The following is a 27632-nucleotide window of genomic DNA, read 5'->3' on the forward strand; positions in this document are numbered from 1 at the left end:
TGAACATTTTAGGATTTATTTAATCCCTTATCCTGTACTTAACTCCTTGATTTCAAGAGAAATTTAACAATTATGCATTCTAAATTAAGATTTGTCTACCTTGTTCTCTGAAATAGGACACATCTGATTCAGATTTGGAAATATCACCATATTTGGTGTGATCCCATACTTAAGACATTACATGAAAATTCAGAACATGTAAGCAGTTTACTAAATGTGGCAATGTACTTATCAAATCCATACTATATTCTTTATTTTCCCATTTTCTTGAACTGTATCTCAATCTTGAAAAAGAAAATCCTTAATAAGCACCATGTAAACAGGAAAAACACCAAGCAGTATTTTCTGTAGATCATTTTTTTAAATCTCTGTGGGCCCCCGATCTTATTTAACTTTTTAAATTTTTCTCAATTTGGACTGAATATATGTTGATAGATGAACTCTCATTTTATTACCAATAATTAAAATGATTCTGGCTATTTGTATTTTCATCCTTGTTAAAAATGAACTGTTACTAAATTTTTATAGTACCATGAAATGTGAAACTTTCCAACATTTTTCCAATATTTTTTAAACTTACATTATTCAGCATCCAGCTGGTGTTAAAACTACTCCATTACATTTTAATATTCTTGAATCATACCCTCAGCAATAAAAAGGAAATCGTATTATGAAGCTGAGCTCTGTTTCCCCATCCGAATACCAGGTTAAGTATATTTTTCTTATTTTCCTTAATTTTATAAATAGCAAGGAAAATACATGTAGAAGTGATGTGATAATTTTAGAAGGATATGTACCTTTTATCATGTCTGGGAAATTATTTAAAATCTATGAAATAATTTGAATAGTGGCTGTGCAAGGAATGCTCACAAGAGTTGACATGATGCATTTATGTTTTTCCCATTTGTAACTATGTTTTTAAGAATGATGTACAATGATTTCAAAAATATATAATATATTTTAGAAAGATCTGATCAGTCTTTTATATATATATGTGCATATATGTGTTTATGTGTATGTGAACATACATAAAATTAAATTGGTTGGCCAGATGAAAGAAGTAAAGGAGAATGGGAGAAACATGGCTTTTCTGTTTCCCCACCCAAATACATAAATTCTTGACTCTCTCCCTTAGAATGTGGTTAAGTGCATGCATAGACCAAGATAAATGAGTATCCAAAACTCTCTTCTGAAATCTAAGTGTTGCACTTTTTTCCAGCCACCACCCTGTGATGGAAATGTTCCTGTGATATTAAGGTGTGCTCCACGCTGCTTGGGTGGGCTACTTGTTGTGCTTTCTTGACCTGGTTGTGGGGACTTGGGTTTAATTTCCTGCTCTTACATTTCCTTGGCCAGCAGAGACTCTGGGAGCTGAGAGGGTAGCCAGGCAGGCTCTGTAGTTTCGGGGGAGATGCCTCATGCTGCCCAACAGCAACCGTGACTGATTAGGACACTATGCTGTCAAGTACCAGGGGATTCCTGGATTCTCTTCATGGCAGCACAGATGAGAGGCTTTGAAAAGTGAGTTTCTAAAATACATGCAGTTAGCAGAAGTCATTACCTTTCTATTGGAGGTCCACTTGCTGGAGTGGTTTGACATTAATAGGAATTATGGAATAACCACTTAGTGAATTCAACAGATGTATATATGTGGCTTGCTTCTGTTATGAGTAAGTTTGTATTTTTTACTGATCTTGGCTGTGATGATATACTGGGCCAGGACCTTCTGCTGGCTGTTTAGTATGTTTCCTGGCCTTTTTAAAGACTCACTTTTTCAACCCATGTAATATGTTATTTGGCATATAGAAAGTTCTTTGTAATGTGCTTGCATGTTCTTGAATAATTAATAGAAAAGTGATTTTGATCACCTTCTTTCAAACTTATAGGTTTTATTTTTTAAACATTCATAGATCTTTTTAAATTAAATCTCTTTGCTTTTCTTTCATGATACCTTTGATAGTCACACTATCTTAGTCATCTCCCACCCACAGCCACCCACTCTGGTTTTCAATTCTAGCAGCATCTTCTGGTCCTTTGTACTCTATGATCTACTGACTCAGAGAAAACATTGTTGAAACCCAATTCCCAGGACTGTTCCAAAAAGCATTCAGCATCATCTTATTCTTTTGCTACTTCAAAGACCTTCTCTCCATATAATACCAGAACTTGGAGGAGAAAGGGTGTAGGCCAACAGAAAAGTGATTCGTTGTCAGCTAATTCCCAGCAATGATTAATCGGGTGTAATCTTAGGGACAATGGAGATTGCACTTTATTACAAGATTTGTGTTACAGGAATTGACTGCAGGTTCCAACAGACTTCACCAGGCAGAAAGTTGTTCCTTCAAAAAGTGAAAACCTTTAGTAAACATAATGAATGGATTTAAGAAGGCCATTCCTGCCATTTACTATAAATAGCGATGGAGATGTGTGCTAGCAAGAGATCCTTTAAGAGGCCTTCTGTAGACCAAAGCATGTCAGCATTCTTAACTGGCAGGTACTGCTTGTGGTCATAGGAGATGAAATTTTTTTCTCCCATTTGAAATGAGTTCTAATTAAAATCCTTAATATAGTCTTCATTATTATTTTATATCTGAAACCCTACTAAACAGCATTTCAAAACTAGAATTTCAAGAATTCAAATTTCAAGAAGTAGCCTGTAGAACAACTTCAGCAATTAGGGAACTAAATTTATGCTCGTATAACGAGGGCCTAAATAAAATAAAGCGATTATTTCTAAAGTAGCTACCAATTTGTAATATGATCAGTTTAACCAGCCGATTTCAGACTTGGCTTCTGGTAGGGAATAGTTGGCCTGTGTGTAAAAGAATGTAAACTAAGGACTATAAGCCGGCAGCATGGGGGCCACAGATGAGCTAAAAAAATTGTGTCAACACCTAAATCCTGGGTGATTTCGTCTAAAGATCCAGAAGCTGACTTCTTTTGGCAGTAAGAATTCTGATAACACGACCCCTGATCAAGTGTGGCCCCTCACTTGGCAATATCATTTTCGTGCTGTGAGAGGCTGTGTGCATTTGCAGGGCAGATGCTCTCCAGTTCACAAAGTGCCTACCACTCTTTTAAAAAAAAATACATAGTCCACTTCATTCATTCACTTTACATTGGGAGGCCCTGTAGTTGTGTGTGTGTGTGTGTGTGTGTGTGTGTGTGTATAAACTATACATAATTCCTCAAAAACCAATGACTGTAGATGTTGAAATGAAACATTATCCATTGTGGTATGTTTACTGAAAACAGGTCTTATTTATCTAAATGCTGTTTTGTTTTAAAACTCCAGGTAAAATTCAGTTAAATAACAGACTAGCCATTACCCACTCATTGGTATCTTTCAAAATTTCCATTATTCGATCATATTCTCTTCTTCTTAGTGTAATCTAGTCCATATGCTGTAAAATGACCACAAATCTGAAGCTGTTTATGATTTTTCATACTTCAGTGTCCACAGCGATGTGCAACAGGCATGATCTTTTCCTAGTGCAGCAATAAGCCAGGAGCATTTTTCAAACATGGGCACTGTATTTGCTTTATTATCATCAAGAACAAAAGGAAATGCATTTGGCCAAGGTCAGTGTGAGGGGAATGCGAAGACCTGTGCCCGAAAGCCGCCGGCTCTTCTGGTGCATCAATGCTACCCGCTTGGCTGTTCTTCCCTCATTTAAGATATGAAGTATGTCGATGTTTCCAACTGCCAAACCAGTTGTCCTCCTTTGAATCTGCAGGTCAATTCCATCTTTTTAAGTACACCGTTTCATTCATAGAATTCTAGAACTGGAAGAGAGCTTGACACGTGATCAAGCTCATTCATCTGCTTCCAGGCAGGAGAGCAATAAAAATGTCTCCGAAAGAGAAGGCTTTTCTTCATTTGTCAAATTTCCCAAGTTACAGGGTCCTCTGGCCTTACTTGTTCTATATTGAGTGTCTAAATATAATTCTCATTAGTAAGTTTTTCTTAATATCTATTGGAGGTTTTCCCAGAATATCAAATGATACTGTTTCATCTCATATTGTCACAGATGAATATTGAAAAATTAAATTCTGATGCCCCATGTTACAACAGTTCTCTTCTTTTCTCTTCATGGCATTTTGTTGTCTTGAAGTTTTCTGTACCTTTCTAACGTCATGCTATACTAATGCATTAAGAAAAACATGACAAATGAGAATTACTGAGAGACTAGACAAGAGATTCATATCTTTTTGTGGGTACATTCCAGGTTTAAACGTATTGTAAGAAAAACAAAGCAAGTGAAAAAAAAACAAACCCTGATTAGCACGTGACTATAAAGCATGTTGTAGATTTATTTATTCGCTTACTCCTTATTTTTGAATGCCTACTATGTGGCAAGCATGTGATATATCCTTTATGTGCAATGATGAGCAATGTACATTAAAACATTCACCAAAATCCTTTGGTTATATTCTGATCATTTGAAGCTGTTTCAATGAAAGTATCATTTCTCACCATGCCCTCAATCTTAAATATTTTTGTGGAATAAAGCTGAATATGTATTAAATAAAATATCTTGAAGTCTGAGTCTAGCTCAGGCTGTATTTCAAAAATACATAAAGCCAGTTGACAGGAAAGACTAAAGAAAGTATGGTTTAGAAACCTGCATGGAGTTTTCATGGGGAATTCTCCTCCTCCTATTTGAGATAGTGACACTTGAGTCATCATGCCCAGAATTTAGTGCTAAGCTTCCTTGCGACTGGACAAATATGTTTGTCCTTTCCTGGCACACTTTGGGTTTTAAAGATTCCTCCGAACATTGTGGACCATTTTGAGTATGTGGCAGTGCCCTCCTAACTAACCCTGCCAGTAACAGCTACCTTAGGAAGTCTACAGGAAATTCCGAACCTGGCTCAAGGATGGGCTTTTCCCATTCAATACCCAGTATACTTGGTGTCTGGAAATATGATTAGTGTTTTATGTATCTTTCACACACTTCATACATGCCAATTTAAGGCTAAAAGTACCCACTATGAACTACACCCTACCAAATGCATAGTTTTCTTATTGGCCATCAGAGTATGCACTTCCCCAGTTGTTCTTTTCCTCAACAGATAATTTTGATACGTTTATATTTACTTATGTATAACTCTCCTCCAAGTTTTTAACGTTTTTATGTCAATTAAGCATGTACCTGAAGTAGTTCCTTATTAAAAACCTAGATGCTTAGAGTAGTAAATAAAAATGCTATTGAACATCTGGCTTGAAAACCAGATGTAAAAAAAATTGTGTTGTTTCATATGCATATTGTCTATAACAAATCAGACTCATCTTATTGCCGAACAGGGTGTCTTGCAGAACAGGTAAAGGGAGATTCTGAAAATATTCAAGAGATCAAAAGATGATAAATGGAAATTAATTATACAGAAAACATTACTTAGTGTGTCTGTTATTGAATGCCTTTTAATTTTAGCAAATATGCCATTTAGGTTTGAGTGCTTTCTTATTACCACTGAAACTCATGATTCTCCAACCCAGTTTTTCTCATGAGGTCTTAAAGTCCTCAACAGTCTAATATGTCTAATAGTCTAATATAGGAAAAATTGTATTTTAATTAGCTTAAAAATGTGCTTACACTAGCTGTGTGCTCGTATGAACATCAGGGCTCAAGGCATTTTCTCTACTTCTCCATTTCTAGAAGGTTTATATTATTCTCTCATATACCCTTTTGTATTTCTCTTCTTTTTGTCCATTAACTTTCCTTACAAATATTTAATAGTACAACTGACAGGTGAGTGAGGGTTAGTGATGGAGTATAGAGTTGGTTGAGAGGGGCTGGAACTCATTGTATTTTCTTTATTTCCTATCAGACCCTGAGTCAACCTTTATAGAGTATCTTTCTAATTCCTTTATTATGTTCCTTCACTTCTTCTTAAGTCTTGTCAGGTTGCTATAATGGAATACCATAGTCTTGGTGGCTTATAAACAACAGAACCTGATTTCTTACAGTTCTAGAGGCCAAGAAGTCCAAGATTAAGGCACTGGCAGATTCACTGTTTGGTGAGAACTTGCTCCTTGGTTCACTGACGCCCCTCCTGGGAGCTCTGTGCAGTCACTTTTATAAGAGCTCTAATCCCGTTAGGAGAGCTGCACTTGCATGATTTAGTCACCTCCTAAAGGCTCCACGTCTAAACACTATCACACTGGGGATTCAGTTTCAACATATGAATTTAGGGGTAATACAAACATTCAGTCCTGGTACTTTTTATTTACTCAACTACAGACTTATAACAGGTTCGCTAGAACTCACTATATTCCTCTTCACTGAATGAAACAAAGTGACTGTGGCTCTCATCCCAGCCACTTGAAAAACCAGCTTAATTTCATATTTAATTATTTTTACAGGGTATTGAATTTTGCATAAATAGGACTTGTGCTTCTGTTTACACAGAGCATCCCTAGGGAGTGTTCTGCATTTTGTCATTACTATTGCTGTTGTATTAAACTTATTGCTGCCAGCGTCCAAGAAATAAGAAATAAGTGTCACAGTGTCACAAGAAATTTCCCACTGATAGGAGCTTAGGACATGTATGCATTAATAATAACATTTAATCTCCATTGAACAGATATTTTTTCCCACATATTTTATGTGTTAGGTATAATTCTCTTTTCACATAACCCGGTTATGTATGTTATGTTCTTTGTACTAGATTTACATTATTTTGACTCTCAACTTGACCAAATCATAATCACCCAAAAACCGTTATCAAACGTCATGTAATCACCTTGGTGTCTTATAATCGGGTCTCAGAATTTCTGCTTGAGTGTGGCAATGCATCTTTATTATGTTTGGTCAGTTATTAACAAATTGGCAGGGCTTAAAGTTTTCTGTTACTAAAATCACATAAGCTTCTCTTTTGAGCTTCACAAGCTGTTCGTTGGTTGCCCATGTGATCTAGAGTCACACACCCTGATACCAAGTGACCTCCAGATTCACCACCACCTTTCTCTGTCACCTATTTCCTTTTCTTTCCATTTTCACAAACCTGTATTCTCTCTGAAATCCACATCTGTTCTTTCGGACGTTAAACACCCCTGTATTCCTCTCCATTGAATGAAACCAAGCGCCTATGGCTCTCAATCCAGGAATTTGTAAACCAGCTTGGTTGATTTCATATTTAATTCATTTTTACAGGGCATTGAATTTTGCATATATAATATTTGTGCTTCTGTTTACACAGAGCATCCCCATGGGGTGCTATGCACTGTTATTACTGTTATTATTGTGTTAAACTTATTGCTGCCAGTGTCAGATTTAATTGTGAATTAGTAGAATCCCTTTTCCTGCTGTCGATGTGCAACCACATTTCATGGCTTTACCCACTAATTCATGACTTTACTCTCAAAATGAGAAGGCAGTTTTGACAAGGATAAAGGGAAGAGTCACTGGTATTAAATAGTAACAAGACAAAATCAAGTCTGGATAGGCGTAAGTCACAGCAATATCTCTTTCAGTAGTTTATGAAATCTTTAGCAGGCAAAGAGCAGGAAGGGAAGATGGTCTTTTCTTCTTTAAAGGCAGTCTCTATGTTTAGCAAATGCAGGCCAAGCATGCTCTCTCTCTCTCTCTTTCCCTCTGACATCAAGCAATGCAAGAAATAGTGCCTTTTGAACAGGAGATTTCCTTTAATTACATTGGGGAAGTGATAATGGTAGGTATTGCATGTTTAATGTAATGTTCTGGGTGCTCCTTTTTCTTTTTTTTCTTTTCCCCCTTCACAGCCACCTCATCTTGAGCAGAAATAAAAGGTTCAAGGCTTGTCAGCATCAGTTTATAGATAGCTGTTTAAAAATAATGAGATATTGGGTATTGTAAGGCTCAGGGCTGTCTTGCCAGACTCATTTATTTCCATTCACCTTTTGTCAGAATTGCAGACAGAAGACATTCAATTAAAACTTGTCACCTGTTGCAGATGACCTAATTTGGACTTGTATGTGTCATAGATTAGGGCTGCCTGCTGCAGATGAGGCATTGTTACCTCTGGTGGAACATTTCCTCTGCAAAATATTTTGTCTGCGGTTATTTCAAATTTCTATCATTTTGAATTTGGCTCCAGTCCTCGTTGTGAATCTAACACATATGCCTCTGGACACAGCAAGAGCAGCGAATCACATCAGGAAAAAAAGGAGGAACATCTTCGGGGTTATGTCCTCTGCACAGAAATCTACAAATGTATTTTGAATGCAACTCGAATCTGCAATGGAGGGAAGCCTTTGTAATTTCCTGTGCAAGCTTCACATGTTTAATAGTCCAGATAGCTATCAGGAGACCACAACGAAAGACTTCCCTTTGCTAATTGTTAATTCATCTGTACAGCAAGGAAGCTTTAATGTGAGTCATGGCTTTTATCTCTTTTAGTGACTGAGGACTCAACTTAAAAAAGAAAAAGAAAAAAAAAAAGCAGCCCACCTAATAGATATGCATTTTCTCTCCCCGTGTGAGGTTTTGTTTTTTTTTTTCCCTTTTATTTCAGAAAAACTTACCAGGCAATGTTCAAAGTTCCTGAATTGTCATGATATTCCAGCAGGAGTAAATGTAGCCAATGGCCAGGAGTGTCTGGTGGAAAAGCCGCCATCTAGGCCTCCCTCCCTTTCGAGCTAAAAACTCAGCCAGAATGCTGCTCTGTCTCTGTGGCTCTGGTGAAACAGGCCTTGTCTAATGTGCGGTAACATTTTAAGGTGCAACAAGGAACAAGGGAATTAATATCTCTGGGCTTCTGCCTCAGTGGAAAATTAGTGCGACTGTTTCTTATCACTTCTGGTTTGTCCTCTTAGCTATAAACTTTTTAGAGTCAAGTCGTCTTACAGAGTGACAGATGCAAAGATACCAGCCCTTCAATTGAGTAAAAGTATGCACATTCCCCCCGCTAGGTCATTGTTCATGCACCCTGTGTCATGATGTGAGTATCGTCCACCACAATAATCAGTTTTATCTGCCTGTGTTTCTGCCTTCAGAGTATATACCAAATGCTGTTTTCCAAAAATATAATTTGATGGCAGTGAAGCAATATAAACACACTATTTAAGAATGTGGGTTCTGCAGCCATTCTCCCCAACTCCCAACCCTGGCTCTGCCCCTTAACTAGTTACAGCGTTCTCATTTGTAAAGCAGAATAATAGCAGCACCAGTCTCATAGAAGTGTTTTAAGGATTAAATGGATTTATTAATATGTGTAAAAGACATCGCATTGCCTAGAATATAGTAAGTCCTCAATAACCGATGACTACTAGTAAGAACTGATATTTTGGTTTATTCCAAGACACTTCATGCAGAGATTCATCCATTCAATTAATAATGAAGGCCTGATCTGGTAGGGAGATGGAGGTAGGAGAAGTCAAAGATTCCTGAACAGAAGAAAGGGACTAAATCCTGAAGCCATGTTGAACAATATCTGTTTGGAGAGGGGCAACACACATGTTTCATTGTCTCCTGTGATCCTCAAGAATTTCAAATGGTTAGATTCTCTATGGAGCATATGTGTGAATATACAAATAATTTTCACTCATCCCTTTGCTGAGAAGCCTCTAATATGCTCAAGTAGCTCAAGCTTAAACTGGTGCCCTCCGTTCAGGACACTGCACAGAAGGGGAACCTCATCAGAGGCTGCCACTAAAATCCCCCACCGCTGTGTCTGATCCTGTCAATCAGCCTTGGCTTCTTTCCCTACAGCTCCTCAAAGGGATCTTCTCTCTCCTCTGTAGGATGGTTCCTCACAGAAATCTCAGGAGAATTCATGGTGCTGCTAGGTACTTCTCTTCCTAAAGGGAAGGAGGAAGGTTTACTTCCACAGCAAAGGGAAATGTACTATCAGGAGAGTTTACAGTGGAGGAGAAAGTTCCCACCCTCTGCTCCTTATTGTTTGAGAAGTCTTTCTGTTCCAGTCTGTTCCCAATACTCAATTATAAGCCATGCTTGATAACATTTATTTAATCCAACTATTTATTTAGTATTCATTAAATTCACTAATCTTTAAAAAAATTAATCTGCGATCTTTTAAAAAATTATTATTCCATTAGTGTGACCATGTGCATCTTTCTTCAATATTCCGGTGGCTTATGTAATTAATGTTATTAGCAAACCTTTGTTTGGGGAACAGCATTATAAAAGGCTTGGCTTTAATTTAGGAAAGTACACTAGGGTATCCTATAATCCTCTGAAGAGGAGATCTTTTATTATCCTGTGAAATGCCTCTGACTTTGTGCTATTAAAAATGCGAAAAATACTTTTGACCCTGGACTATGTAATACTATAAAAATTTGCGTTCAGGCATAAAATGTAGACAAAATTAGCTGACCTAAGAAGGCCTTTTGCTGAACTCTTTTACTTCTTTTGGTGTTTATTTGCCTCACAGGGTATTTTGTCCCTCCTTGCCCTATTCCTGCTTTCTCAATTTTGTAAATTCTGACAATGTATAAGATTTGTAATTCCCTTGTGGCCATGGAGGCACATGCAGTATTTGAAAGAAACAGCAATGTGAGACAATCTCCTTGGTAGGTAATGCCAACTATTAAAATCTTTTATCTAAAAAAGGAAAGGTAATGGCAGTCTCCATATGAATAGCAAGTCCAATTGCCTTAATGAACCTCAAATCCTGTCAAACATTGAACACTGTGGGTGTCTTATTTCCCAGGACAGTTTTGTTTCAGACTTTTTCAAAACTGCTTTACAAGGGAGGTCCAAATACAAATAGTTTATATTTAAGATGGTAGAGATGTAAAGGGATAGGCCTTCTTACCTTCAGTGGAAATACTGGAATTAGATTGATGTTTGTTTATGGCAAATTTAGATTCCCAGGTCCTGATGGTAATATTGTTGTTCTTCTTTATTTGTTTCTGCTAAAATAGTTAGAAACTTTTAAATGTGTTAGTTTAATGGGATAATTATCAGTTCTCCATGTCACTTTCTGTTGTGTGCTTATACAGCTAACCTCAGGGAGAGCATCCTTCTTTTTGATAGCATTTGGATTATTTTCTGTATCTCTTCTAAAATAATCACATATCTTAATGATATTATGAGTGACAGGGATAAGTAATAAATAGAATGGGGTACCAAATACTTCTATAAATTTCTTAGACATTGAATGAGTATCATTTATTTGGCTTGTATCCCTGGAGTTATCATACCCATCCATCACCATACCTCCAATCTGTTTACCTGTAGCACTGAGGCAGGATAGACTGTCAAACACCATAGGGACAGATTTTCAATAAATGATCATGGTGCAAAATATACTTCAATAAAGAAATATGGCTGTAGTTCATCTGAATTATGAGATAATGACAACTTCCTTATTTTCCTCGACATTTTCAGGTTTATGAAATATTTTAATAATGGATTTGTATAATATCCAGATATACTAATAAATTATATTAACATAATATTGGAACATTACAATCAAAATATATTGTCTTCATATCCATCTTGTATCTGGAAAATCAAAGAAGCTGCAGAACTCATCCAAGTTTACAGAGCTAGTTTATGAAAGGGCCAGAAAAAACTCACCATTTCAGACTTGCAAACTATGCTTTTGTCTTTTAAAAAAGATGTTCTTATAATATTTAGGAGTAAATTACTATGTTATTATATAAATAAATATTATTCATTATAAAATAATTTATTATTCATTATGTTATTAAACATAATGTTATATATTATATTAATATATACTATTACTTATTATTAAATTATTGTGTTGTTATTTTATAGCTGGAAACATTAAAAGGGGAATCTTTCATCTTTTCACAAATCATTATTGCAGACAATGGACCAAGTTAACAGGAATTTTTAGATTGTTAATTATATATCCATCATTTTGATATATTTAAGGCTAAAAGTTTAAGACCAAATAATCCAATAAATTTTCTATAAATTAGCGGTAATTACAAAAATAGCATAAAAATCATATTGTGTGGTTATTTTTGTTATCTTTCCTATTTTCTCTGAACCTCTCCATGTTTTTATGGATACATATTTATTTTTAATCAACATATCATTTGCATGTATTCCTCCTAATGAGAAATTGTGGTTTAAATCTATGTTTAGCAAAGGCAATAGTGATAGAATCTTCATTCATTGTGTTCTATTTCCAGTATTTTAATTTAAACTTCAGTAGCTACTTTTTGATTAAATATTCTGTTCCTTGCAATCTACCTTTTGTCCCTATGAAATTATCATCTTAAAAGGAAGAGGTATAGTCTGCCAGTTATGCAGTTTGTTTTCCGTCTACGTCTCTGAAAATCGTGAGAGGTGCTTGTCATAATCCAATGTTTGGTTTCCTCTAATCCTGCCCTTATTTATGACTTGGTGTTTGAATGTAATTTGTTAAACATATTTTTCTAGAAAAACTTTAAAAATAAAATACACTGAAAATACACAGACAGCCTGATGCTATCTGTGTAGTATTGTTATATTAGACCATTTGAAATAACATTAAAATTTAAGTGCATATCTTATCATGATCATGAATAAACCTGTCTGTTTTCAAAGTACACAACAGGCTGTGTCCACATGTTTGAAGACATTTCGGACTGATTTAACTTTTAGAGCAAGGTCACGGGTGTGGAGGTGTGTTATGATGGTCCTGGAAAAATACAAACAACTGGTTTTACCGAGTGGTATTTTTTTTCCCCAGTAGAACTGAATAAATGAATGAATGATTTTAGTGTGGTGTTGAGCAGTTGCATGTTTGTTAGCAGGATTTGAGTTCAAACATTTCACAGAGTATGAAGTCAGCTAAATTAGATCATCATTAGTAGCAGTATCTCACTAAAAGATGTAAAAAACGCATGTTTCCCATGTTTTGAAGAGATTAAAAGAAGCAGGAATATTTTTTTTTTACTTGAAGCACTTGAAATTGTCGATATTTGCCTACTTTTGACCACCTTAAATGGGAATGAAAACATATATAAGTTTTTGTATTATTTTAAAGTATATGGACTCTAGGAATTTTTAACATTAATTGTTCTCTAACTTGGCAGCACCACTTTTCTGAATACTGACTCTTTGTCAAAGAATATTGATGGTTTTAATTATGTATAATTATTTAATATGGGGATTTTTTTAGGGGTATCTACTTTTTTTTCCTCTAGTAATCTACTAAATATCATAAATTTCAAATCATAAAAGAATTCTTTGTCCAACTGATCCTTGTTTTAGGATATAAAGTGGAAATCATGGCTTATATAAAAGTTCTTGAATATTTAGAAGGTAGACAGATATATGGATTGGATAGGTGTATATTTGTATGGATTGTGGGAAGGATGAACTAGACGTATAGATAGTATTTTGTCTACTTATACACAGCAGGTAGAAGGGATGGAGGAACGAGAGACAGGTAATAGGAGAGAGGTGGTGGGTACAGTGAACATAAAAGAACACCCCCGTAGATTTGGGGGGATCGTGTAAAAAGTAATATGAATATTTCTGCAAGTCAGTGCTCAAAATTGAAAGGAAATGCAGAGTGATGAAATTCATTGACAATACTTGAAGAATCTATCTCTACAAATATAAAAGTAATCCATAAAACAATAAAAATTCTGCCAATCAAGGTTGTGTGTTTGTTTCTTTGTGATGTGGTAACTAGTGTTCTGTGTAGCACTCTTCCCGTAGCTTGGCCCAGCTGGCTGAGCTGACTGGTGGCTCGAATGTGAAATGACTGTCAGCATTGCTTCCAGCCTGGGCCTCCATTCAAGTCCTTCAGCCACAGTCCTCTTCCATAGGCCTTCATGATGGACAAAATCCATTGTCGGAGACTACCAGCCTTGACATCTGTGTTGCAAAGTGTGTAGGGTATTGTTCAGTATTTGGGGATCTGAGGATATATTGCTAAGGGTGAATGTATTCCCTGACAAACACCAAAAGCAAATTTAGGAGTCCACAAATTTAATCAAGATTTATTCTATAACCCGTCCTGCTTCTGACACTTTCCGAGATATCCAAAAATGTTCCCTCCTTCTGTAGCCTTCACCTGTCATTGTCTTCCTCTAGGTGTGTGTCTCCCAGGCTTCTCTTCACACCTCTAATCACATCAGATTAATGTTCTCATTGGGTTGGAGTTCGGTGACAAACATGTTAGGATATTTCCAGTGTCACGTGTTTTTAATTGCCTCATATGATTTTTAATTTTAAAAACTCTTGTAATGAAACAAGTTTGAATGTGTTTTACTTATATGGCCAGATAAAATGTGACCATTTTACATAAACTGGAAAAGTATCTTGGAGAAACTTCTGAAGAGGAAGAAATGATAAGAACAAAACATGAAAAAAGGGGAAAGGAGAAGGTATTCAACTTTAGTAAATATACACACAATAAAAATAGAGCATTAGAAATTAACTGAACAAAGCAATCCCCAAATGCTCTTGAAATTGTCTCCTCATTTTATTTAAACTCTGCCCTGATGGTTCAGTATGACCTTTCAGGCTTTATCTGGAACCAAGTGCATGTATCTGTGTGTTTCACTAAAAGTTAGTCAACTCTTAAAGTGGTATGATTAAGGTAATATGAAAAATTGTGTTTTTCTTTATCTTGCGGATCAGTAATAATCCTTAACATTTGAGTATATGTATTCACCTTCTGGATTCGCATAGAGATCTATCAGACTTCCCCAATTTGTTTCATATAATTCAACCCACAGCTCACACATTCTACATGATATTAGTAAATATTCCAAAAGCAGGACCCTTGGTTAAATTGCTTTGCAAAACATTGCACAGGTTGTATCTCCCTCGGAGAGTTTTACAGAGGCCATTAACATGTTAAAGCCTCTGAGAGGCCGGCCCTTCAGTAAAAATAATAACACTGATAATGTGGGTAAACTAAATTTATTTTCTAAACAGTTAGATAACTGCCAAAATATGTATAATGAGTTACTCAGTTGAATTTATTAATGGACAATGTCATACTGTTTTATAATTACAGTCTAACCCAATACCACAAAAAGAATCTCTCACTTCCCTGTTAATACCAAGTCATCTTTTCTTTACTTGATAAAGATTTATGTGGTTCTGTCCTAAACTTTGCAATTATAGGCTGAAAACCAGGTTATTAACAATCCCCTCCTACCACTCCCCATATAAATCAACTATTTCTTTATTTTTTAATCCCTTTCTTTCTCTTCCTTTAATCTTTTAAATCCACTTCCAGCAAAAGCTCCCTGAATCTTGACCCAACCCATCACTCTCTGGGAAAATGTTTTAAATGCCAGGCTCCTGGGCCTACTTTCTAGCTTCACCCTTCAGCTCTGTCCTGCTTGCATACCCTTTTAGTCTTCTGAAATTTTTCAGTAAGCTCCTCTTCCTATCCTGTGTTCAGTCCAAACATGCTCTAAGCTTTCTCTCATTTGAAAGAAAATACAAATGTCTGCCAAACATAAATAGCATTCTACTTCTGACACACGTTGGCATTATCATATGCAACTATCCTTGCGTCTCATCTTGTGTTGCATTATCCTCTCCGTCCACAGCCTGTAGGTGCTTTCAGTTCAGTTCAGCTCCACAGGTTCGTACTGAGTCCTCTGATAGACCAGGGAAGGTTGGATGGCTCCTGGTCGGCTGGTCTGCTGGATCCCCCACACTGAGCTCTCAAGGGTGACTGATAAAGAGGACACAGATTGCCATTGACTTTAATTTGAAAAATGACACTAGTCCCACATAACAGTTTCTTTGTATCAATTCACGTGGAAATGTGACTTTGATGACCTTGCATAAAACGTCTGTTTCAGGTTTGGTGGCCTGTTCCCGGTTTGATTTCCAATCCCTTGCAATCTTGGCTTAGACACTACCTTTTTATATTCCTCTCAATACCCCAGGACCATTCTGTCCCACTGTCTGTCTCCATAGCCTCCACGGGTGTATTCTCTATGTATTTGATTGCTCTCAAAGATAGCTAACCTCAACAGTAAGCCAGTGCCTGTCTTTGCCCACAGGGGTGCGTCTTGACAGAGTACGCGGAGGTCGGCAGAAGTACAAGCGCAGAATAGATGCGGAGAACAGCCCGTACCTGAACCCTCAGCTGGTTCAGCCAGCCAAAAAGCCATGTAAGTACAGCAGACATGTCTGGCTTTCCAGCACGCGACACCCTCCCAGCTGGCTCTGTGTCTACCAGCTTTGGCATTTCCTGTCCCTGCTGACTCCAAGGAGCCTTGTCTTTGTTGGGGGGCTGTGGCTCCTTTCCCAAGGATTGCCTTTGAGGAGTAACTCAGCTAATTATCTCTTTTTCTATGGTTTTTCTCCCCCCGCCTTTCTTCACCTAGTAATTTTGTGGAAGCATAAGCATATTAAGGCATAGCTTATATAGTGCAAATTTTACATTTACTGGTTATCTTTATTTTCAGAGGTACATGAAATGGATCATACTGCAATCATTAGCTCATTGGAGCTGTTAGTTTCAGGTTTCACAAGAAAGTGATTTTAGTAGTTTTCTCTAACTAAATGAGTTTGACTGCTCAACCTCCCAATGAAAATACATTAGGAGCCTCATTAATTTGGAACTATAGAAGGTTAACACACTAGCTAGCAATAGATTAAAACATGAATGGGCCCTCCTAATAACAAGCATAGGTTGGTGATTCCATCTCAGATACCCTTATAGGCATTATGAATTGTTTTTAAAGAGTCTGTGGGTTTATAATGCCAGGTTGCAATTTGGAAGGGTGGCAGGTATGTTGCTAAAATTCAAGCCCCATTCTCTTTGTCATTGACTAAAAGGAGCTGGAATATAGATTGAGGCAATACTGCATCCCATTTTCTGGGAAATGAGTTCATAGCTATAGTGCCACAGAACTAGAATTTTAGTCTGTTTATGCGTAGCACTCACGCTAGGCACTGAGAAGTGCTTTGGTGGAAATAGTTCTCATGTTTAGTGGTCTTTGTCTCAGAAGACACAGCCAGCACTCACCAGAGAAAGCTGCATCCATAGCAGTTCTAGAAAACACATGGCTAATTGTTGATCTGCTTTGTAGAGAAAAGGTGTCCACTTCTAATTCAGATCCTCCAGGAGGCCAGGAGGGGTCACTGCTGTGCATCGCGCATGTGAGCATATGGGGATCTGTTAAATAAATAAAACAGACCCTGAACTGTAAATGAAAGGACATTTCAGCTATGTCAAAGGAAAAACAACGTTTTACATAAAATTAAAGCTTAAGTGAACATATGGCATAGTTTCCTTTTGCCTTTCCAAAAAACATTATGTTGATTATACCTTCAATTGTCCAATCTGGCATCTTCTCCTCCTCCTGCCTAAGCTGCTTGGCATTCTGCAAATACAGTCTAGGCCTGCATTAAGCAGATTTTGCACATTATAATAAGAAACTTTCTGTTAATACAATAAAATGCAATAAACCCTAATGCTTAATTTCATTAGAGGTTTAGTTTTCCTGGATTCAAAAATACACAGGCTTCCCACTTCTCGTTCATTCTATACACACATTGACTGAAACCATTGATAATTTCCTCTACTGAGAGAAAAAATGAGCACCAGCCCATTTGTAAGTCCACATGATAGAGTCCACATCTTTGGTTTTCTGTGTAAACCTGAGAAATTGGAAAGTGGCTTGTCAAGCACCTTTAAGAAGATTACAGCAATTTCAGTGAGCTTTATTTGTCTGAGATAAAGAGGACTCCTAATAAATCGTTACTCATTCTCTCAAGGCCTCTGTGTTAATTTTCCTCAGTCCATCCAATTAGTGTGTTTTTGTAACAAACATTTATAAAACTTAATTTTCAGATACTGTCAGATAAGTGTCCAGAGACGGTGCTCAGGCTTTGCTGAGAAAGTGGCTGGGGGAGATTTCTGGGCCTTGACTGACTGTGTACTACAAAAGCCCAAGAATGAAAATTGGGTTTTATTGATTCTAATTAGGGAAACATTAAATAAGATTTACCTAGAAATAGTGCTGCCAGCTATGCCATTTTCTGAATGATAGGAATTTGTAATCTACAACCAAATTCCTCAGACCCCTCCAGTCAAGTATCCACTGACTTGGGTAAAACAGGTAGCATTTTCCCTGTACTAAAAGAACTAGAAGCAAGATTTCCTGAGGTTACATTTTTGTGCCCTTTATTGTATTTTCTTCTGATCTTAAGAATCTAGCAGTTGCTGACAGGTTTTGTTGCATCGTGAGAGCAATCAAAGTTGAAACTTTTCCAAGCATAACAAAAAATACAGGGTGCTATTGTAATAGCACATACAAGACCCAAATGTCATTCTTTGGAGATCCTGCAAATTATAAAAAGAATCTTGATTTAATTTTAATTTTTTTTTTCTCTAGAAGATAGGGTATTGGGGAATATTTCCTCCCAAATCAGCATTTTCAATTTGCTGAAAATTGAGTATTACGGCCATTGAATGGTTATCTGTTGGTTATTTGCAATAAATTTAATTCAGATGGCAACCAGAATCATAAAACTTTAAAATATGTCACAAAAATTTCTAATCATAGCTTGGAGATGTCTCCTTGTTATTCTGTTGGGGGAAACAAAAGATGCTATGTGTACGCTCTAAGGTAGAGAAATCTTTTTCATTTTCAGTTAAAAAGTTAAAAATTCAGAAGGAAAGGAAAATGATCTAGCAAACACAGAGGAAACTTGGTCTTTGCTCACAAAAATCCCTGTAAAGCCCCAGTGTTTAGAGGAATGGTACATAGAACATTGAACTATTTGGATTTATTCTTACTCAGTGGTACCTCCTCACTTAAGAAGAAAATATAAAATCTAAAGCTACACATGGAAATTGAAAATAGGGCCAACAAGAAAAATTATTCTGTTAGCAAGGCTTTACAACCCCTTCCATAAACTCACATGCCCCTGAGCAATAAAACACATTTGACGTGATGCTTTCCATTTATCTCTAGTGTTTATTTTATGAAGGATTTTAAAGACATATATCACAAATTTCAGACAGATAAATTTGATCCAGAGAATGAACTAAAGACAACAGATGAAAATAGAGGATTAAAGAACTGGACACTACGAAGAGAAAATGCTGTAACATTTAAGTAGGAGTATTTTTCTGCAAACTGATATTGGCTATATTTGGAAGACTGGCTGGGTGTGTGGGGAGAGGGAGAAAGGAGAGAAGTTCCTATTTAATGCGTCCCACAGAGATAGAGTTATCTAGTCAGTAATTCACCCAGGCAGAACGGCTCTGACCTTTGATCTTCTTTAAAGGAATTAAGACAATTAATGACTATCACGCCCACTGTGAAGATGGGCATTAGTAGTTCTTGGCCTCCCACATCATAGTCTATATTTCAGTGGTTTACTGTGAATTTTTAGTTTAAAGCTGCTGTATACTATATAATCGGCTCCCTCATATCCCATTAAAGAATCAAAGAGCAAACCCAGAAAGCATCTAACTTCTCTTATCTGTTTGCTGTAAAAAATTTCATTACAGGACAGATGCTTAATTCCAGCAAAGGCAGGTAGAGCAAAGACGGAGAAGGGAATACATTCTATTACCACTGTAGTGACTTATTTCTTGATATGAGTTTTCCCAAACACCGTTTAACGTACATATATTGAAACATAAATAGAAAATTTGGGGTTTATTGTAGGTGATTTGAATTTTTTTCAAAACACAACATACTTTAGGGTTTGTACAGGAGGGATAATGCTGCTAGTGATCTTGTAGTGCTCTGGTCTGATCCTGCAGATAACAAGATTGTCTCACATTTGTTGGTGGCTGAACCGGAGAAGATCTATGCCATGCCTGACCCTACTGTCCCCGACAGTGACATCAAAGCCCTTACTACACTGTGTGACTTGGCCGACCGAGAGTTGGTGGTTATCATTGGATGGGCGAAGCATATTCCAGGTACATTTTCTGAAAAGAACAAAAAAAAAAAATCAACAAAATGCGAAAGGGTGCTATTAATTCCCTAGGTTGTATATGTAGTTGTAGGCAAATTCAAAATGTTCTCATTAGGATTTTTTTCTAACCTTTACATTTATTTTTGTTATAGGTGATTTAGAGCTTTGATGATCCTTACAGAATCATAATCTCTGTACCTGGTTCCATGTTGAACTATTGTCAGTTATCTTTTCATATAGGAAGGTACTATTGGCATCGCAAGATAAAGAGAATGTAACTTTAAAAATATTTCTCTAACCATTTTAAAATTCTGAGCTTTCACCTCAGGAAGTACTTCTACTTTTCCTTTTCACTTAAAAAAACTGTTTTTGTTAGCAATTGTCTAATTTGCCTCTTTGCCTTTGAAGAATCACTCATTTTGTCAATCATGGTATCTCTTCGTACTGAATTGGTATTCATTTTCACAAGCTTTGCTCCAGTTTACAGTTAGATATTTACAATGATTTTGTAGCTCAATTATGAAAGTAAATGTTAAACTGAGTTTACACATTTTCTCATGTGGTAACTTTAAAGTAGTATTTAAAAATATCCTATTAGTTTTCCTTCGTGATCCATCCTCTCATACCAGGGAACATGTACCTGACCACAGTTTGGAGAATTTTAGTAGTCTCCTAGAATTATTTCTTATTTTCTGTTTGTTTGGACTTTGATCTTCAAGTTGTTTATAAACAAGTTTTTCAATGATGAGCAATGTTTTTCTGGCACAGTTAACTTATTTCTGTCTTCTTAAACTAGTTTGTCTTTATGCTTTGAATGCTGCAGTAATTTCTTTAATCAAATTGATGGAAGTCCCTTTCCCAGCCCACACTGAAACCAATTTCTTGGTCATGATACGCCAGCTATGTTGCTAACAGTCGTAACGAACTGTCAGGCGATATCGCAGTGAAGCTAATTTGAAGTCATTAGGTGTGCAGCGTTCGGGCGACAATTTGTTACAGTGGTTAGGAACACAGCTGACATTTCTGAATGGCTTTGTTCCGTGCAGTTCTAGATGAGGCCAAGCAAATTGTAAACTAATTTAAACATCACTCTGTATTATACCAGCTACTTTGTCTTACACTGTTTGCTAATAAAGCACCCCAAATTAAGTCAAAACTAGTTAACTAGGTGAGCTTGAGTGTGTTCTTTAGAAGAAACCTACACAAGAGTTACTGCATATAAAAAAGGATGATGAGAATTTGATCATGCGGATAGTTGACACTGTATTTGAATTGTAATCACACCTAGATGACTTTTAGATAAAAGCAAAAAAGAAGGTTAAAAAATGTTAAGGCAGTTGGGAATTTGGCTTAAACAGTACATGAAAACTTATCTGGAAGGTAAGTGTTATGAAGGGTGTTAGAACGGAAAGAAAAAAAAATGTTTATTGAAGTGTCTGCAACACTTTGAGGTAATCAATATATATGGTATCATTCGTATTTATGTATTTTATCACCATGTGCACACACACACACATATTTAAAATATTATTCAAATCCAGAGTTTCTCAGCCTTGACACTATTGATATTTGGAACCAGACTCTCCTTTGTTGTGGGGGGCTGCCCCGTTCATAGCAGGAGGTCCAGCTGCATCCATGGCTTCTGGACACTAGCACCCTTGAGTTGTGACAAATGAAAATGTCTTCAGACATTGTCAAGTGTCCCCTAAGAGCAAAATCATGCTTCCCCCGCCCCAGCTGAGAGCTACTGTATTTACCCAGGCATCAAGTATTAGTATCTTTAGTTCAACATAGGGAAATTTGAGGCAGAAACAGGTAAACAAATGGAGCCTTCAAAACATATAGTCAGCGCTGCTTCCTGGAGTACAGTCAAGCTATTTTAGTCTCCCAGTTGACTGCATTTGAAAGAACTATTTCAAAATAATAATGAGGGTAGTGTTATTATTATTAATAACAACAGCATGAAAGGCTAGGTCACTATGACGCAAAACCACTCATTATTTCAAATTATGCCACCCAGATTTCCCCTGGATCAAGGGATTTATTAAGCCCATATTTTGATATGGTTCAGACATGCCCAAACAAAGACCACTGAAAGTTAACACCTCCTTCCTGACACTCCCTGGGAAGAAAAAGTCACTGATAAATTTGTGGGTCCAGTTGTGCATCTAAGTAGAAATGCCAACTCACAAAGGAACTTGTCACAGTAAAGGGGCTCTAGTGTCTTTTGTGAAGACAGTAACTTTAAATAACTATGAGTAACAGCATTTCCAGTGGTGGAAACAATTACTGTACGATTATGGGTCCTGTCTTAAGCCAAGGCTTAGAATTGGTGGGGACTGACGTGATTCTCACTCCACAGCAGAAGTCAGAGGAGGTCACTGTGGAATGATGATTCACAGCTCTGGTGTCTGTGATACCCTGAGGGTGCTTTCAGTGATGGCAAGGAGTATCTTGTCTTTTCAGAAAGGAATTAGCACAACAGAATGAATTGAAAGTCTTGTACATTTTTTAACAATACATGTTTGAGGTGCTTTGCGGTGGAAGGAGAGGATGCCCTGACATCAGACAGCTGGGTTCCAGGAGATGGGGCACCACAGCCATGTGGGGTGCAGGATAGCAGGGGACAAAAACAATATAAAGAATTCAAGTCCCATTTCTGCCTTGATAAAGAGTAAAATCATGTTCTTTATTCCATGACCCAATCCTGATAACCAGCGACAGAGCCGTAATTAAAGCCAAATCAGGACTGAAATTTCACCTGTCTTAACTTCAGAATTGTTTTTATAAATCTTGTGTTAATGGAAGTGAAATATTTTTAAAATATACTGAAATTCAAGTCTTTGCTCTCTTTACACTCCCCTCAGTTTGTGTAATCACACACACACACACACACAAACGCACACACACACTTACACACACATTTTTTTAAAATTACGGTTAGCGTCTAAGATATAATCACTAGTTTCTGCACTGCTGGGAATGTACTTTTGTATCCTTGCTTTTGCTACATAAAATAAATGAAGAATTCAACAAAAGAAAACATTGGAGAAAAATACATATGGAATGTTTTTTTTTATCAGTAAATAGAATTAGCTGACTTACTTTTATAAATCATATAAATGGAGAAGTGTGTGCTTAGGAAACATGACCATACTTTATCTATAGAAGAAAAAGATCACAAGGGCTTTAGAAAATGCTTGACTTTAGTTGGAGGAGCATAAGGGCAGAAGAACAGATGATGGTGCCCTAATAGCCCTTTTTAAGAATGACAGGGCCCCGCCATTAGCATCCTTTTATATCCTTGGAAATTGCTCATGCCTCGCTTTTCTGGTTCCTATCTGCCTGACTCTTTTTTATTTCTCTTTCAATTTCGTCCGCGCTCGGATAAGCGCATGCTAACACAATATGATTGAGCTGTAAAATGGAACGCTGTCGCCTCTAATCTCTTTTATGTAGATACGGAGTTACTGCACACTCCACTTCATTCTCTCTCCACTGCTGGCCTTTTTTAGAATGGGCTGGCAAGTAATGGAGGCTCCATCAAATATTAGAGCTAGGTTTCACGGGGTGAGATAAGATGATTATCAGCCCAGCAGTCAGATCTATTATGGTTCTTTGTGGTTGATTAAAATATTATTATGTGCTGTTACTTCGTTAGTAAAATGCAAAATGTGCTAGTCAGATGGTGCTCAAAAAAGCATAACCCACATTAGCTGACCTGTATACGTGGCTTAAGTGTATTTATAGATCTCTCCAGATAGTTCACTTTTAAAAGAGTAGAGATGTATTTGAACAATTAAGTGAATTAATATATTTTAGAAAATGTTTTCCTTTATTAAATAGGGTAAAATAGGCTTGTTTATTTTTAATATGACAAATCAAACAATTATCTACTGAAGAAGGAGGACTCTGTTCAAGTTTGGGACCTCTTGGTCACTTTTTAAAAAAATGATATCTATTGTAATGACTTCAAATAGAAAAAAAATAATAACCTACACTTTTTCTTCCTACCAAGGGAAGCCAGGAAGTATTAAGCTCTAAAATCAAACTACACTAGGATAATAATATGATAAAACAATCTTTTTTTTTCTGTAAAAACATTCAGTTAGAAGAAGGTACTAAAAATTGCTCATTGAGTTAGATTTTTATATTTTTCTTAACTGAAGTATTTATACTTTTGTAGTAATGACAGGAATCTCCAAAGAACGTAGATAAACTATTTCTACATTGGGACATAAATTTTGTGGGAAAATACTCAAAGACGTTTTGAACATTTATTGCTAATGATGCTGTTTAAAGATACATTTATTGTTCTAATGCATGTTATATAGAGATCAATTTTCAAGTTTATATCATCCCCCAAACCAAAGTTGTGGAGATTTTGTTTTTTAAATACCCATTACTTATTTTAAGCCGGTAGCAGCCAAGTGATCATATGTGAAAGGCATACACACCCACACAAAACGTGGTGGAAATAACTACCATAAGACTGTTTCCATTTGTAATACAAACTATGTCTCCATGTGTTTATGTACATGATTATGGCTTGAAGCACAGGAAACAGGGCATGGTTGGCTAACAGAGAATTATATGAAAACAGTACCTCATACTCATCCTGGGATCCATATCGGTGGCACTTGATACCTGGTTTATTGATTAGTGAATTAAAATATGTGAAACACAAAAATTAATTGGCTCTGGGCTCCACCCACCACCCCATCCCATGACTGAATTTACCTGTAGTTGTAATTTCTGTTTTGCTATGAATGACTTAAAGCAATTACAGTCTCTTTTATCAGGATTAATTTTTCTTTTGTATGTTACTTAACATTTCAGAGCTATGAAGTAGTTGGCTCTGTTAGTTAAGTGGAGAAAATGAAAATTTAAGATCCAAAGCCCTGGAACTTATAATACTATTTATATTATAAGTATATTCACTTATCAAGTATTTGGAAGCTCTATTTCATGCACCTGGTAGGTGTATACCTGTGTGCCTGTAGTTGCGGTTAGTAAGGGTGCAATGATTCTGAAAGTGAAATCCGTAAACCTGAGTTATAGTTGAGTAATTTTTTGTAAGTTACTAATTTCTCTAGCCATTAGTTATACCATGAAAATAAAAGAGGAAAATATACACATGCAAATTAAAAATGTATGTATAATTTTCAAATTATAAAGCATGACCTACATGTAAATTATTGTGTTCATTTTAGTTTTTAAGATACTGCACATAGATTGCCACTTTATTGCAGTTAAAAGTCAGTATTCATAAAAGCCATTTCAAAAAATATTCAAAATAAACTTTGGCTGTAATACAGAAGTGTGGGAGAGTGTAGTTTATTTAACCAAAAGGATCATTGTATGGATATTGCCATCATTCTGTCCCGGGGGGCCAGGATCATAAGCGTTTAAACAGTCCAGTCCTTCCTCCTTGGCCAAAGCTAAAATAACTGAAGGTTTATCAGCTTTTGAAGTCACAACTGTGATATGGAAATAGGGACTAGTAAATTGAGAAATATGTTGTGAAGAAAATAATCTAAAAGTCACCTGTGGACTCCATCATTTTCCGTAGCTACCCTTCCTAGAAATGAAGAAGTATAGATCAACAAAGAAGTTTTGAGGTTTCCTAGACAGAGGCTGACTCAAGACACCCCAAATATTGTTAAAGATGCTCACAAAGACTTACGTCCACCGCTCAGTGCTGTGACTGACCTAATGCACGGTTCCGTCACCAGGCTGAATTACCTGAGCTCATGGGGTCCCTATTCCAGCATTACTTAGGCACAATTACTAGGTGTCCCCAAAATATTTGCCATCCATGCATAGCCATGCCACTGGATGCCTCCAATCAAAGAGGAATCATAATTTCATAGTAGTGGCTGAATGCCATTTAAGTATTTGAGTATCTGCTATGTCCCTACCCTATGCTCAGTACTGTGGGAAATATAAAAGATATATGTGATACATGTGTATGTATATATACATATACATATGAGATCATCTCCTTTTTCATGGGATTAAGCTTAAAATTAAAAAATCTAACATCTGTAGAATTTCTGTTTCTGAAGCACTTTCATAAACTTTTATTTGATGTCTTTGATTCTGTAATTTTTTTGTAGGTGGGATTTTATTTTTATTATCCCCATTTTATAGATGAGAAAATGTGAGTGTTGGGAAGTTTGACTCACAGTATTCATGTTCCTCAGACCCATAGATATTTAATTTAAATGCCTTTCCCCACTAGCTTCACTGTCTTTCTACCCAGTTTTCGTCTGCTTCCACTACGTTCTTTGTCACCTGTTCCAGGTCCTACTACCTGCCTTTCATAACACATTTAGGCAAATGTAACATATTTACCCTATCTTTGACGTTTTGCCTATACATTTGTAAAATGCAAGGTTAGAGGAAAGTAGTATGAATAAAACTGGAAATGTATGACATATCCTCAAATCAGTAAAAATCAAGGTGTTTGGTTTTGCATCTTAGACGAATACCCCTGATTACAAATGATCATGAAACAAGGCCATCCCTGTTGAGGTACTCATCTGAATAGTAGAAAAAGTCTTTACATGATTCGTTGCCAAAATTGGACATTCCCCTTCCCTGATGCTGTTCAGATTTACTGACCATTGAATTTTATTGAGAGCTAAAGGTAAACTGGAGCTTAATGACTCTAGTATCTTCCAACCATATGAAATAGGAGAAGTGTTAGCTCCCTCATTTAACGTGGAGTCATTCCCTTCCTCTCTGCTTCCCTTCTTTCCTCCCTCCCTCCCTCCCTTACTTTCATAAGCGTTTAGTGAGCTCTGTGTGGGGCACTGTGCACAAAGGATACACACATGACTACAGCCTGGGTTTTGCTTTTAAGACCCTCACCCGTTAAGTGTAATGGGTGATTCAAAAAGATGAATTTGACAACTATAAGCCAGTGATGAGGGCTGTGATAACACTGCCACGCAGAGTCACGTGGATGCATGGAAGGATCCCCTTGGTGAGAAAGTATGGTCCGAGCCTGCAAACACAGGCAGGGGCGCCATACTGAAAGAGCTTGAATTTCATGCTTACGGAGATAACATTTGGTACTGAAAGCAATAGGAAAATCATTAAAATTTTTAACTGAGTGACATGATTGGAACTTTTGAAAATAACATTACATTCCTGAGTCTTAAAGATTCTATATATACGGTGTCCTAAAATATGATATCATTGTCACCTAAGTTTCTGGTAATTGTTAAGCTCTTTTGAATGTTCAGGTGACAGTCATTCAGTATTCTATGTCATCATCTTTCAGAAGCCTGAATGAAACAGCTTGAAATCTTCCTGTGGATTATCAAAATATTGACGATCTTAAAGACATGGACCAACTCCTGTCTTTCGGTTCTGTAATTCTATGTGTTAATGGAGCTGTTACTTCTGACTTTTAAGTTCTTCACAAGGCTACTTGATGAGTTAAAGAGAGAAAGACTTCTGTGTCCTCTGAGAAAACTGTTGTATGAAAGCTGGTGTAATTAGAATAATCCATATATGCTTAAATGCGTAATTAAAATATCTTCCACCTCTAACAGAAGAATCCGAAGGAGACGAGCAGGACATGATGCCAGCAGGTTTTGTTTCCCCCTTCGCTCCTTTTCGAACCTTTCTCCAACCCTCATCCCACCTCCCTTCTGTGGGCGGGTTGCGCCTTTTCCCCTGCGTCCCCCTTTATCTGCCTCAGCCAATCTCCAAATGAGGGCATGTCTATCCTGGCCTTCGCGTTGACACTCTGGATATATTGATTAATAGTTGCCCTAAGCTCCTTTTAGC

The 27632-nt window shown here is 36.7% G+C and overlaps 1 protein-coding gene across 16 annotated transcripts in view; it reads left to right on the top strand.

Moving 5' to 3' along the window:
* ESRRG (estrogen related receptor gamma) overlaps positions 1 to 27632 on the top strand; it is a 581036-nt gene that overhangs the window by 505532 nt on the left and 47872 nt on the right. For 15 of the 16 annotated variants that reach the window (XM_073221279.1, XM_073221273.1, XM_073221277.1 and 12 more), the window contains 2 exons: positions 15947 to 16057; positions 19651 to 19833. In XM_073221279.1, coding sequence (XP_073077380.1) covers positions 15947 to 16057; positions 19651 to 19833 — 294 coding nt within the window. The remainder of the gene's footprint in view (positions 1 to 15946; positions 16058 to 19650; positions 19834 to 27632) is intronic. The other variant, XM_017649421.3, reaches the window with a different exon arrangement.

The sequence above is a fragment of the Manis javanica genome, chromosome 14 (assembly GCF_040802235.1).
Source record: "Manis javanica isolate MJ-LG chromosome 14, MJ_LKY, whole genome shotgun sequence".
In the NCBI taxonomy this organism is placed as follows: Eukaryota; Metazoa; Chordata; class Mammalia; order Pholidota; family Manidae; genus Manis; species Manis javanica.